The following is an 11,986-nucleotide window of genomic DNA, read 5'->3' on the forward strand; positions in this document are numbered from 1 at the left end:
CGGGTATCTTTCTGTCCGCGATTATACATGTGGCTCCTCTGCACACAAAACGTAGAAACGTTTGCCGCAAGAAGAGACGAAGCGCCAGCCAATCAACGTGCCGCTGGCTTAAGAGTTTATTGGCTATTGCTCCGCTTCTTGCCGCATGGCGAAAGAAAGGATAGAGTTGTACGTCTACCACTCATCAGTGGAATATCGCTATCCGCGATCGGAACGTGTGGAGGCCATTGCGTGTGTTTACGAGATATTGCCGTAGAATTCTTGATGCGTACTTAGTATCGAATGATTAGTCAATTATGTAGCAATCGTTACGCAGAAACTGATAATCAAACATCGTAAAAAAGTGTACGTACGATCTTTTTATTCTCTAATCACACCGGTAAGCACTGCTCATATACTGCGTGTATCGTTTCCGTTGCGTGTATCCAGGCTATAGGTCTGTTCGTTTTCGCTGCACCGCTGAACTATTGCAATAAGTTGAAGCGAGACAAGTATATGTTTTCTCACTTCAACTTATTGCATTAGTTCAGCGGTGCAGCGAAAACGAACATACCTCATATTTCAGAATCCCATGTTACATTTTATGTTGAGAATACCTGGCACGTTACGTATTTAATTCTTTGAGTGCTGTGAGCGCATTAATACGTTCAACAAAAACATTTGCTTTAACCTGCGGATGCATATATGCACTCGGTGTAAAACATTTGTAACTGCGCATATATATGTTATATATTGCTGGCATTTCCAAGGGCTCTCATTTGCACACTCGCTTCTTCAACTTGTCAGCTACAGTTTCAGTTGTAGGGTTTATTGCTTCAAGTTGGAAATACCAATTTATTTTTTATTCTACTTGATATCAGCAGTCAAAAAAAAAAACGTTTGATCTAGCAGAGTTTCAGCTGTGCAGTGCTTTCTTGTGTTGCTTTGTCCTCAGAGTCAAGGACTAAGGTTTCGAGAGATATTTCATCGAGTTACACAGATTATACACAGAAAAAATACTAATATCTACATTAGGAAGAATTAATTAGAAATTTTGTTTTTTAGTTGACAAACATTTGTAAAGATGTCCATTCCACCGTATTTACTGGGTCCAAACCCATGGGCCACAATGATGGCCCAGCAGCAGGCCCATGCCCAACTAGCTGCTGCCCAAGCACATGCGCAGGCTGCTGCGCAAGCTGCTCATCATGCTCATATGCAGGCTATAGCAGGACCACCGTTGCCTCAGATGCCTAAACAACCGGAGGTCTTGTCAGAAGACAAACTTCAGGAGAAAGGTAAATTTTGTAAAGAATAATTATAATGTATTATAATATAGTTATAGAATATAATATACAGTTACAGAATATACATATGTATAGAATACATAGTTTCTTACAATGGTGATTTTCTTTGTTTCAGCACAAAAGTGGCAGCAGCTACAGTCAAAGCGATTTGCAGAGAAGAGAAAGTTTGGCTTTGTGGATGCCCAAAAAGAAGACATGCCAGCCGAGCATATAAGAAAGATCATCCGAGATCACGGTGATATGAGCAGTAGAAAATATCGACACGACAAACGGGTTTACCTGGGGTAAGTTATCGCGTTATTAAGTTAATGTGTGATTAAGTTTTTTAAATTCTAAATGTATATTCGTTGCACACAGAGCATTGAAGTATATGCCACACGCTGTTATGAAACTGTTGGAGAACATGCCTATGCCGTGGGAACAAATAAGAGACGTAAAGGTTCTGTATCACATCACGGGAGCCATTACATTTGTCAATGAGATTCCTTGGGTTATAGAGCCTGTATACATAGCTCAGTGGGGGTAAAATTGTTTATCCATTACGAGGATTATTTCTTGTAATTCACCGTTACAAAATTGCTCATTAAAGACTTATATCTCTTCAGCACCATGTGGATCATGATGAGACGAGAGAAGAGGGATCGTCGACACTTCAAGAGAATGAGATTTCCACCCTTTGACGACGAAGAACCTCCCTTGGATTATGCGGACAACGTTCTGGATGTTGAACCTTTGGAAGCTATACAGATTGAACTTGACTCGGAGGAAGACGAATCCGTGGCGTCATGGTTTTACGAACATAAGCCGTTAGTTGGGACAAAGTAAGTTGCAATATGTATTATCTCGAAGTAATATTCATATCAATTACCAAAAATAATCACGAGAAGAAAGTGAAGAGATGCTTCATAATGATGAGTAGCGTAGGGGTCCTGAAATCAACTGCGCATGTGGGTTGACAGCTTGGTTAACTGCGTATTGTTGTCTGAGACTGACGATACGAGTTATCCACAGTTGGACAATATGCTATACTGAATGAACATTCTTAGGAATACCATTTAAAGCTGCTCCCCCCCCCCTCCCTCCCTGTTATGATACGTAAATCCGAGCGATAAAAATGCATTACAGACACGTGAACGGATCGACATACCGGAGATGGAACTTGACACTACCGCAAATGGCAACGTTATACCGTTTGGCCAATCAGTTGCTGACCGATCTGGTGGATCAGAATTTCTTTTATCTCTTTGATCCCAAGTCGTTCTTCACCGCGAAAGCCTTAAATATGGCAATTCCCGGAGGACCGAAGTTCGAACCATTGGTGAAGGATTCCAACGCAGCTGATGAGGACTGGAACGAGTTCAACGACATAAACAAGATTATCATCAGACAGCCCATCAGAACAGAATATAGGATCGCGTTTCCTTATTTGTACAACAATATGCCTCACTTTGTGCATCTCTCGTGGTAAATTGCGTTGCTTTTATCGATTACATTTTTTTATTAATTTTCTTCGTTTATATTCCACACTAGTTTTAAGATCTGCTTGCTAATACGACATGATCTTTCTAGCAGTGTGGTAGAGAAAATGTAGTGACAGTTATTCGTATCTTTCGTAGAGATTAAGGAAGAAACTGCTGATATCACTCACAAGCTTTCTCTCTCACGACAATTTCTCAAACTTAACACGCCCGTTTGTCTTTTCTTCTTGCGATATTCCCGATATCGTTAATACGTGCATCACGCTTGGCAGGTATCACGCGCCGAATGTCGTGTACATAAAAACCGAAGACCCCGACTTGCCCGCGTTCTACTTTGATCCGTTGATCAATCCGATCTCTCACAGAAATTCGCTGAAGGTAAGTGTCCTCGCAATTCAGACGAGTCCATCGATCACATCGTCGAATCGTAATCGTCGCAGATGATGGAGCCGCAGATCGAGGACGACGAGGACTTCGTTCTACCGGGCGAGGTGCAGCCGTTCCTCCAGGAGATACCGCTTTACACGGACAACACGGCGAACGGCATAGCTCTGTTGTGGGCACCGAGGCCGTTTAACACGCGCTCCGGAAGAACCAGGAGGGCGATCGACATTCCGTTAGTCAAGTCTTGGTACCGAGAACACTGTCCGCCCGGCCAGCCTGTGAAGGTACGGGTCAGCTATCAGAAGCTGCTCAAGTACTTCGTGCTGAACGCCCTGAAGCACAGGCCGCCGAAGCCGCAGAAGAAGCGCTACCTGTTCCGTTCGTTCAAGTCCACCAAGTTCTTCCAGACGACCACGATAGACTGGGTCGAGGCTGGTCTGCAGGTGTGTCGCCAGGGATACAACATGTTGAATTTGCTGATACACAGGAAGAACCTTAATTACCTCCATTTGGATTATAATTTCAACCTGAAGCCCGTGAAAACGCTGACGACGAAAGAGAGAAAGAAGTCGCGCTTCGGCAACGCGTTTCATCTGTGCCGGGAGATCCTCCGTTTGACCAAACTCATCATTGACTCCCACGTGCAGTATCGTCTGAACAACGTGGACGCCTTCCAACTTGCCGACGGTCTCCAGTACATCTTCGCGCACGTTGGCCAGTTAACCGGCATGTATCGTTACAAGTACAAGCTAATGCGGCAGATCCGAATGTGCAAGGACTTGAAGCACCTGATATACTACCGCTTCAACACCGGACCGGTCGGTAAAGGGCCGGGATGCGGCTTTTGGGCGCCAGGCTGGCGCGTCTGGTTGTTCTTCATGAGAGGCATCACGCCGCTCTTAGAGAGATGGCTCGGCAACTTGCTGTCCAGGCAGTTCGAAGGACGGCACTCGAAGGGCGTGGCGAAGACCGTGACGAAGCAGCGGGTGGAGTCGCACTTCGATCTCGAGCTGAGGGCATCGGTCATGCACGACATAGTCGACATGATGCCGGAGGGGATCAAGCAGAACAAGGCGCGAACCATCCTGCAACATCTGAGCGAGGCGTGGCGATGTTGGAAAGCGAACATACCGTGGAAAGTGCCGGGCTTGCCGATCCCGATCGAGAACATGATACTGCGCTACGTTAAGATGAAGGCCGACTGGTGGACGAACACCGCTCACTACAATCGCGAGAGAATCCGACGCGGCGCCACGGTGGACAAGACCGTGTGCAAGAAGAACCTGGGTCGGTTGACGCGACTCTACCTGAAGGCCGAGCAAGAACGACAGCACAACTACCTGAAGGACGGCCCGTACATATCCCCGGAGGAGGCCGTTGCCATTTTCACCACCTCGGTGCATTGGCTGGAGTCCCGAAGGTTCGCCCCGATACCTTTCCCGCCGCTGTCCTACAAACACGACACGAAACTGCTGATATTGGCGTTGGAACGCTTGAAGGAAGCCTACAGCGTCAAGTCCAGGCTGAATCAGAGCCAGCGGGAGGAGCTGGGCCTGATAGAGCAGGCGTACGACAACCCGCACGAGGCGCTGTCCAGAATCAAGCGACACCTGCTGACCCAGAGATCCTTTAAGGAGATCGGCATCGAATTCATGGACCTTTACAGTCACCTGATCCCCGTCTACGATGTCGAGCCGCTTGAAAAAATCACGGACGCCTACCTGGATCAGTATCTGTGGTACGAGGCGGACAAAAGGCGGCTGTTTCCGCCGTGGGTAAAGCCGGCCGACACGGAGCCGCCGCCGCTCCTCGTCTACAAGTGGTGTCAGGGCATCAACAATCTGCAGGACGTGTGGGACGTCAGCGAGGGCGAGTGCAACGTGCTGCTGGAGTCGAAGTTCGAGAAGCTGTACGAGAAGATCGATCTCACGTTGCTCAACAGATTGCTACGGCTGATAGTCGACCACAACATCGCCGATTACATGACGGCGAAGAACAACGTCGTGATCAACTACAAGGACATGAATCACACCAACAGCTACGGGATCATCCGAGGCCTGCAATTCGCGTCCTTCATCGCCCAATACTACGGCCTCGTGCTGGATCTGCTGGTACTGGGTCTCCAGAGGGCCAGCGAGATGGCCGGTCCGCCGCAGATGCCGAACGACTTTCTGACCTTCCAAGACGTCGCCTCGGAAACGGCGCATCCCATCCGGCTGTACTGCCGTTACGTCGACCGCATACACCTGTTCCTGCGCTTTTCCGCGGACGACGCGAGGGATCTGATCCAACGTTACCTCACGGAGCACCCGGACCCGAACAACGAGAACATCGTCGGCTACAACAACAAGAAGTGCTGGCCGCGGGACGCTCGCATGCGGCTGATGAAGCACGACGTCAACCTGGGCCGCGCTGTTTTCTGGGACATCAAGAACCGGCTGCCGCGCTCCACCACCACTATCCAGTGGGAGAACAGCTTCGTCAGCGTCTACAGCAAGGACAATCCTAATTTACTGTTCAACATGAGCGGCTTCGAGTGCAGGATCCTGCCCAAGTGTAGAACTACCCACGAGGAGTTCACTCATCGCGATGGTGTCTGGAACCTTCAGAACGAGATCACCAAGGAGAGGACCGCGCAGTGCTTCCTGCGCGTCGACGACGAGAGCCTGCAGCGATTCCACAATCGAGTCCGGCAGATCCTCATGGCCTCCGGCTCGACCACGTTCACGAAGATCGTCAACAAGTGGAACACCGCGCTGATCGGCCTCATGACCTACTTCAGGGAGGCCGTGGTGAACACGCAGGAGTTGCTGGACCTGCTGGTCAAGTGCGAGAACAAGATCCAGACTCGTATCAAGATCGGGCTCAACTCCAAAATGCCGTCTCGTTTCCCACCCGTGGTCTTCTACACGCCCAAGGAGCTGGGCGGCCTCGGAATGCTGTCGATGGGCCACGTGTTGATACCGCAGTCGGATCTAAGGTGGTCGAAGCAAACCGACGTGGGCATCACCCACTTCCGTTCGGGCATGAGTCACGACGAGGATCAACTGATACCCAACTTGTACCGCTACATACAACCGTGGGAGTCCGAGTTCATCGACTCCCAGCGCGTCTGGGCTGAGTACGCGTTGAAGCGGCAAGAGGCGAATGCGCAAAATCGCAGGCTCACTCTGGAGGACCTGGAAGACAGCTGGGATCGCGGTATCCCCCGAATAAACACGCTGTTCCAGAAGGACCGGCACACCCTGGCTTACGACAAGGGCTGGCGTATTCGCACGGAATTCAAGCAATATCAGGTGTTGAAGCAGAACCCCTTCTGGTGGACCCACCAGCGGCACGACGGCAAACTGTGGAACCTGAACAACTACCGGACCGATATGATCCAGGCGCTCGGCGGTGTCGAGGGCATCCTCGAGCACACGCTCTTCAAGGGTACCTACTTCCCCACTTGGGAGGGTCTCTTCTGGGAGAAGGCGTCCGGCTTCGAAGAGTCGATGAAATACAAGAAGCTGACGAACGCGCAGCGTTCCGGTCTTAATCAGATCCCGAATCGGCGATTCACGCTCTGGTGGTCGCCCACCATCAATCGAGCGAACGTCTACGTCGGTTTCCAGGTGCAGCTCGATCTGACGGGCATATTCATGCACGGCAAGATACCGACCCTGAAGATCTCGCTGATCCAGATATTCCGCGCTCACTTGTGGCAGAAGGTGCACGAATCGATCGTGATGGACCTCTGTCAGGTGTTTGACCAGGAATTGGACGCGCTGGAGATCGAGACGGTGCAGAAAGAGACGATTCATCCGAGGAAGTCCTACAAGATGAACTCCTCGTGCGCCGACATACTCCTGTTCTCCGCTTACAAGTGGAACGTGTCCCGGCCGTCGCTTCTCGCCGACTCGAAGGATGTGATGGACAGCACGACCACTCAGAAGTACTGGATCGACGTGCAGCTCAGATGGGGCGACTACGACTCGCACGATATCGAGCGTTACGCACGCGCCAAGTTCCTGGACTACACCACGGACAACATGTCGATTTATCCTTCCCCCACCGGTCTTCTGATAGCCATAGATCTGGCGTACAACTTGCACAGCGCCTACGGGCACTGGTTCCCCGGCTGCAAGCCGCTCATACAGCAGGCCATGGCGAAGATTATGAAGGCGAATCCGGCTCTGTACGTGTTGCGCGAGCGCATTCGCAAGGCTCTGCAGCTTTACTCGTCCGAGCCCACCGAGCCGTATCTCTCCTCGCAGAATTACGGCGAGCTCTTCTCCAACCAGATCATATGGTTCGTCGACGACACGAACGTGTACCGTGTGACGATCCACAAGACCTTCGAGGGCAACCTGACCACGAAGCCGATCAACGGCGCGATCTTTATCTTCAACCCGCGCACCGGCCAGCTCTTCCTCAAGATTATTCACACCTCTGTCTGGGCGGGTCAAAAGCGTTTGGGTCAATTGGCCAAGTGGAAGACCGCCGAGGAAGTCGCCGCTCTGATTCGCTCCTTGCCCGTGGAGGAGCAGCCGAAGCAGATTATCGTCACCAGGAAAGGAATGTTGGATCCTCTGGAGGTGCACTTGTTGGACTTTCCCAACATAGTCATCAAGGGATCCGAACTGCAACTGCCGTTCCAGGCGTGTCTCAAGGTGGAGAAGTTCGGCGACCTGATTTTGAAGGCGACCGAGCCGCAAATGGTGCTGTTCAATCTGTACGACGACTGGCTGAAGACTATATCGTCGTACACCGCGTTCTCGCGGCTGATTTTAATCCTGCGCGCGCTACACGTCAACACCGAGAGAACGAAGGTCGTGCTGAAGCCCGACAAGACCACCATCACCGAGCCGCATCACATATGGCCATCCTTGACGGACGATGAGTGGATCAAGGTGGAGGTGCAGCTGAAAGATCTCATTCTAGCCGACTACGGCAAGAAGAACAACGTCAACGTCGCGTCGCTCACTCAGTCGGAGATTCGCGATATTATCCTGGGCATGGAGATCAGCGCACCGTCCGCCCAGCGTCAACAGATCGCCGAAATCGAGAAGCAGACGAAAGAACAGAGCCAGCTCACCGCCACCACCACGAGAACTGTGAACAAGCATGGCGACGAGATCATCACCGCGACCACGTCCAACTATGAGACGCAGACGTTCAGCTCGAAGACCGAATGGCGAGTGCGCGCTATATCCGCGACCAATCTCCACCTTAGAACGAATCACATCTATGTGTCGTCCGACGACATCAAGGAGACCGGCTACACTTACATTCTGCCTAAGAACGTGCTGAAGAAGTTCGTCACCATCTCCGATCTGCGAGCGCAGATTGCTGGTTACCTCTACGGCATCAGTCCACCCGACAATCCTCAGGTAACAAGTTCGTTCACTTTATTCATCGTTTCAGCACACACAGCGGACTGTACGATACACGGAGTCTTCGCTGAGTTCAGTTTGTTGCAACAAGCGTTTTACCGTTCATATGTATATATCTTTATATATCCTTCTATATCTTCATAGATTCTCTTATTTAACGTCAATTGATTTAATATTTGTTGGGACGATGAGATCATTTGGATATGTTTCAAACCTATTTCTGCCGTGAATTAACCACCAGCTCTGTTTTAAATATGAAAGGTGAAGGAAATCAGGTGCATCGTGATGGCGCCGCAATGGGGAACACATCAGACTGTCCATCTGCCGAACACATTACCTAATCATCAATATTTGAAGGAAATGGAACCCTTGGGATGGATACACACGCAACCTAACGAGTTGCCTCAACTTTCGCCGCAGGATATATCCACTCACGCCAGAATTATGGCGGAGAATTCGATCTGGGACGGCGAAAAGACTATCGTGATCACTTGCAGCTTCACCCCTGGTTCCTGTTCACTCACGGCATACAAGCTGACACCAAGTGGCTTCGAGTGGGGCAAGCAGAATACGGACAAAGGCAATAACCCGAAAGGCTATCTGCCCAGCCACTACGAGAAGGTGCAGATGTTGCTGTCGGACCGCTTCCTCGGCTTCTTTATGGTGCCCAGTCAAGGTTCGTGGAACTACAATTTCATGGGAGTGAGGCACGATCCAAATATGAAGTACGAGCTGCAGCTGGCGAACCCGAAAGAATTTTACCACGAGGTGCACAGGCCGGCTCATTTCCTCAACTTCTCCAGCTTGGAAGACGGCGAAGGCGTCGGTGCTGATCGGGAAGATATGTTCGCGTAAATTTGCTAATAAACATGTGTTTGGTTCATCCGAAGCCTTCGGCGAGATTGTCCGGTGGAAAACTGCTGCGACTTTTACCGCGGAACGTTCCATTCGCACGACGATCATGAGAGCTCAGACGATCAGAGAGAGGATACCGTCACTTTATGAATACATGTTCTCATGTGTCTCCTTACATAAGAAAACTCTGATATCGAGTATTGTAAGTTGTAATTGTATTGTAAGTTATATTAAAATAAAATTTGTACAAAATTATTGCATACATTTAATGCATGTGTAAGCTATACATACTTTTATCACTTTACAGAAGATAATAAATCCATGGTATTTAGTAATAGTTTAGTGTCAATAGTGAAATAGTGTCAATTTTGAATATTTTCGATTAAGAGAGTTCTTTTTGTATATCATGACTGTTGACAATTTGATGAATCGGCAATGGTTCTCCAAAGCAGCAGTCATGATACATAAATATTCAAAAATAACGGACCTAATTGAAAATTTTTAAAAAACTGAAATAATAGGAAATGGATGCCTATGGGGGGAATGGAGTCTGCTATACATTCACTGATCGGTAATGAATTGTTTTACGAAAGGGGAAAATTCTAAACTTCTAAAAGACTGGTGAGTCTATCGCCAGTGCTCGGACGTTTTTCCCTTTGGGCCAAATCTCGCAATTTTTGGAGATTTTAAGTCAGGAAGTGGAGCGTGTAAATTCCTATTCGACGCTGAACACCATTCGTAGCGCTAATTTCGCTTATTACACATAACGAAATTGGCAATCACGCGCTTGTCAAACGTTTTTGTAAAGTGGTAGAAGTCCTTAAACTTCCTCGCCCTCGTTATAACTGTGTCTGAGACCTGGTCCCGGTTACTTGCGAAACTGGCGGCTCTATGACTTACTTCCTCTCGATACCATTACAAAGAAATTAGTCCTACTCCTCGCTCTCGGCACAGGCCAATGCGTTCAGACGCCTGTATTTTTTAGGATATTTCAAATTTCTTTCGGTGACAAGCTTATTATCAAAGTTCTAGATCATATTAAGACTTCGGCTTTTGGACATGCACAACCATTTTTTTCTTTCTCTCCATTTAATAATAACGAAAGTCTATGTATCTATAAATGAACAAAGCACTATTTAAGCGCAACCCAAAATTTACGGGTTTTCTCAGGCGATTTTTTTTTATTTCCTTTACTCGGCCTCATAAAGCGGTAGGTCAACAAACAATCAGCCATTGGTTGCGTTTAGCCCTGGAAGACTGTGGAGTTAGGACTGATATCTTTTCAGCGCAAAGTACGCGCCATACATCAACCTCGTCAGCTGCCCGAAAAGGCCTTAGATTTAATTAAACACGCTGCGGTTTGGTCGAGGTCATCACAAGTCTTCGCACGTTTTTATAACCATCCGATTATAAATCCGGAGGAGATTAGTAACTCAGTTCCTTTCTTGAATAACTTTCTTCTGTTTTTTTATCTGAAACTACTGTGATTATAAGTTTAAGTTTAAGTTGTTTATTTCTTCACACGATATTATAAGTTTATAAGTTATAAGTACATATTATAAGTTTAAGTTGTTTATTTCTTCACACGATGAAGTACTTATTTTGTTATTCAGAATTGTCTTTAATTTAGTTAAATTCACACGATGAAGTACTTATTTTGTTATTCAGAATTGTCTTTATTTTAGTTAAATCCGATATTACAAGCCCCTCTCGTATTATGTTATAGATACAATATTTTTCTGTTAAACTTATATTTTTTCAGATTTTCAGGGTTTCTATATTTCCCTCACCCTTTATAAAAAAAGTGTTAAGGTGATATTATCGAAATGTGAATATTTTAGAAGATATTTCATATCTTATATTGAAAAATGTCAGAATGAGAAATAAAATATCTCGAACAGTATTCACTTCTCGACGATTTCACCTTAGTATTTTATATACAGAATAAACAGAGAAATCGATTTGTACTAAAAAACTATATAATTCCATTAAAAAAAATTGAAATTGACTTTGAAATAACCTTGAAAAGAGGTTGTTAAATATATAATTATATATCGTTAATATTAATATGAAATATATAACTTGGAACAACCAGGATCGAATGTATAATTTAGGATATAAAGATGAGAAAATATATACATATAATAAAGCAATATTTTTATTTACTGTGTATAATAATTATGAAATTATATTACCATATTCCCAAATTACAGGTTTTTTAAAGAATATATAATATAAATTAATTTATCTTGTGTTTATGCAGGACATCCCAGAATATCCACATGAGGAGTGCACCGGGAGATTTAATAAATAAATTAACTTTTTGTTTATTAAAATTCCGTTTGAACCATATCTTTATATTGAAAGCTACTTGAGATTGTCAAATTAGAACATTACATTATGCATGAGTTAGGAGCCAAATCACGAAATGTCATATGAATTATGTAGATAGTTTTTCTACCATTTTTCTAAACCTTTTATTATACAACTATGCATGATATCTGAATTATTATTATTTGAAATACAACTTATTTGATACAAAAGAATTCTTTCCGACGCTACTGAAGAAATAAATAAATAAATAAATAAATATATATATATATATATA

General features: G+C 46.3%; 1 protein-coding gene across 2 annotated transcripts; it reads left to right on the plus strand.

The window, feature by feature from the left end:
* The first annotated feature begins 175 nt into the window (after positions 1-175).
* Positions 176-9,633, plus strand: LOC106745694 (pre-mRNA-processing-splicing factor 8). 2 transcript variants are annotated; one of them, XM_014621541.1, is made up of 9 exons: positions 176-379; positions 1,045-1,277; positions 1,402-1,570; positions 1,644-1,808; positions 1,892-2,107; positions 2,412-2,750; positions 3,037-3,142; positions 3,205-8,520; positions 8,785-9,633. In XM_014621541.1, exons 2-9 carry the CDS (start codon positions 1,064-1,066, stop codon positions 9,376-9,378), a joined length of 7,119 nt encoding a protein of 2,372 aa, XP_014477027.1. In that variant the 5' UTR covers positions 176-379; positions 1,045-1,063; the 3' UTR covers positions 9,379-9,633. The 2 variants fall into 2 exon arrangements, with proteins under 2 accessions (XP_014477027.1, XP_014477026.1); XM_014621540.1 differs by having other exon boundaries at positions 176-345.
* Positions 9,634-11,986: the final 2,353 nt, after the last annotated feature.

Source organism: Dinoponera quadriceps, unplaced genomic scaffold (assembly GCF_001313825.1).
Source record: "Dinoponera quadriceps isolate SergipeBrazil2010 unplaced genomic scaffold, ASM131382v1 scaffold1441, whole genome shotgun sequence".
Classification (NCBI taxonomy): domain Eukaryota; kingdom Metazoa; phylum Arthropoda; class Insecta; order Hymenoptera; family Formicidae; genus Dinoponera; species Dinoponera quadriceps.

Excerpts from the sequence above, each read along its gene's own strand:
- LOC106745694 (XM_014621541.1), top strand. The coding sequence starts at position 1,064 with ATGTCCATTCCACCGTATTTACTGGGTCCAAACCCATGGGCCACAATG. Across the intron at positions 1,809-1,891 it reads GTATACATAGCTCAGTGGGG|CACCATGTGGATCATGATGA; the intron begins GTAAAATTGTTT and ends ATATCTCTTCAG. Across the intron at positions 8,521-8,784 it reads GTCCACCCGACAATCCTCAG|GTGAAGGAAATCAGGTGCAT; the intron begins GTAACAAGTTCG and ends TAAATATGAAAG.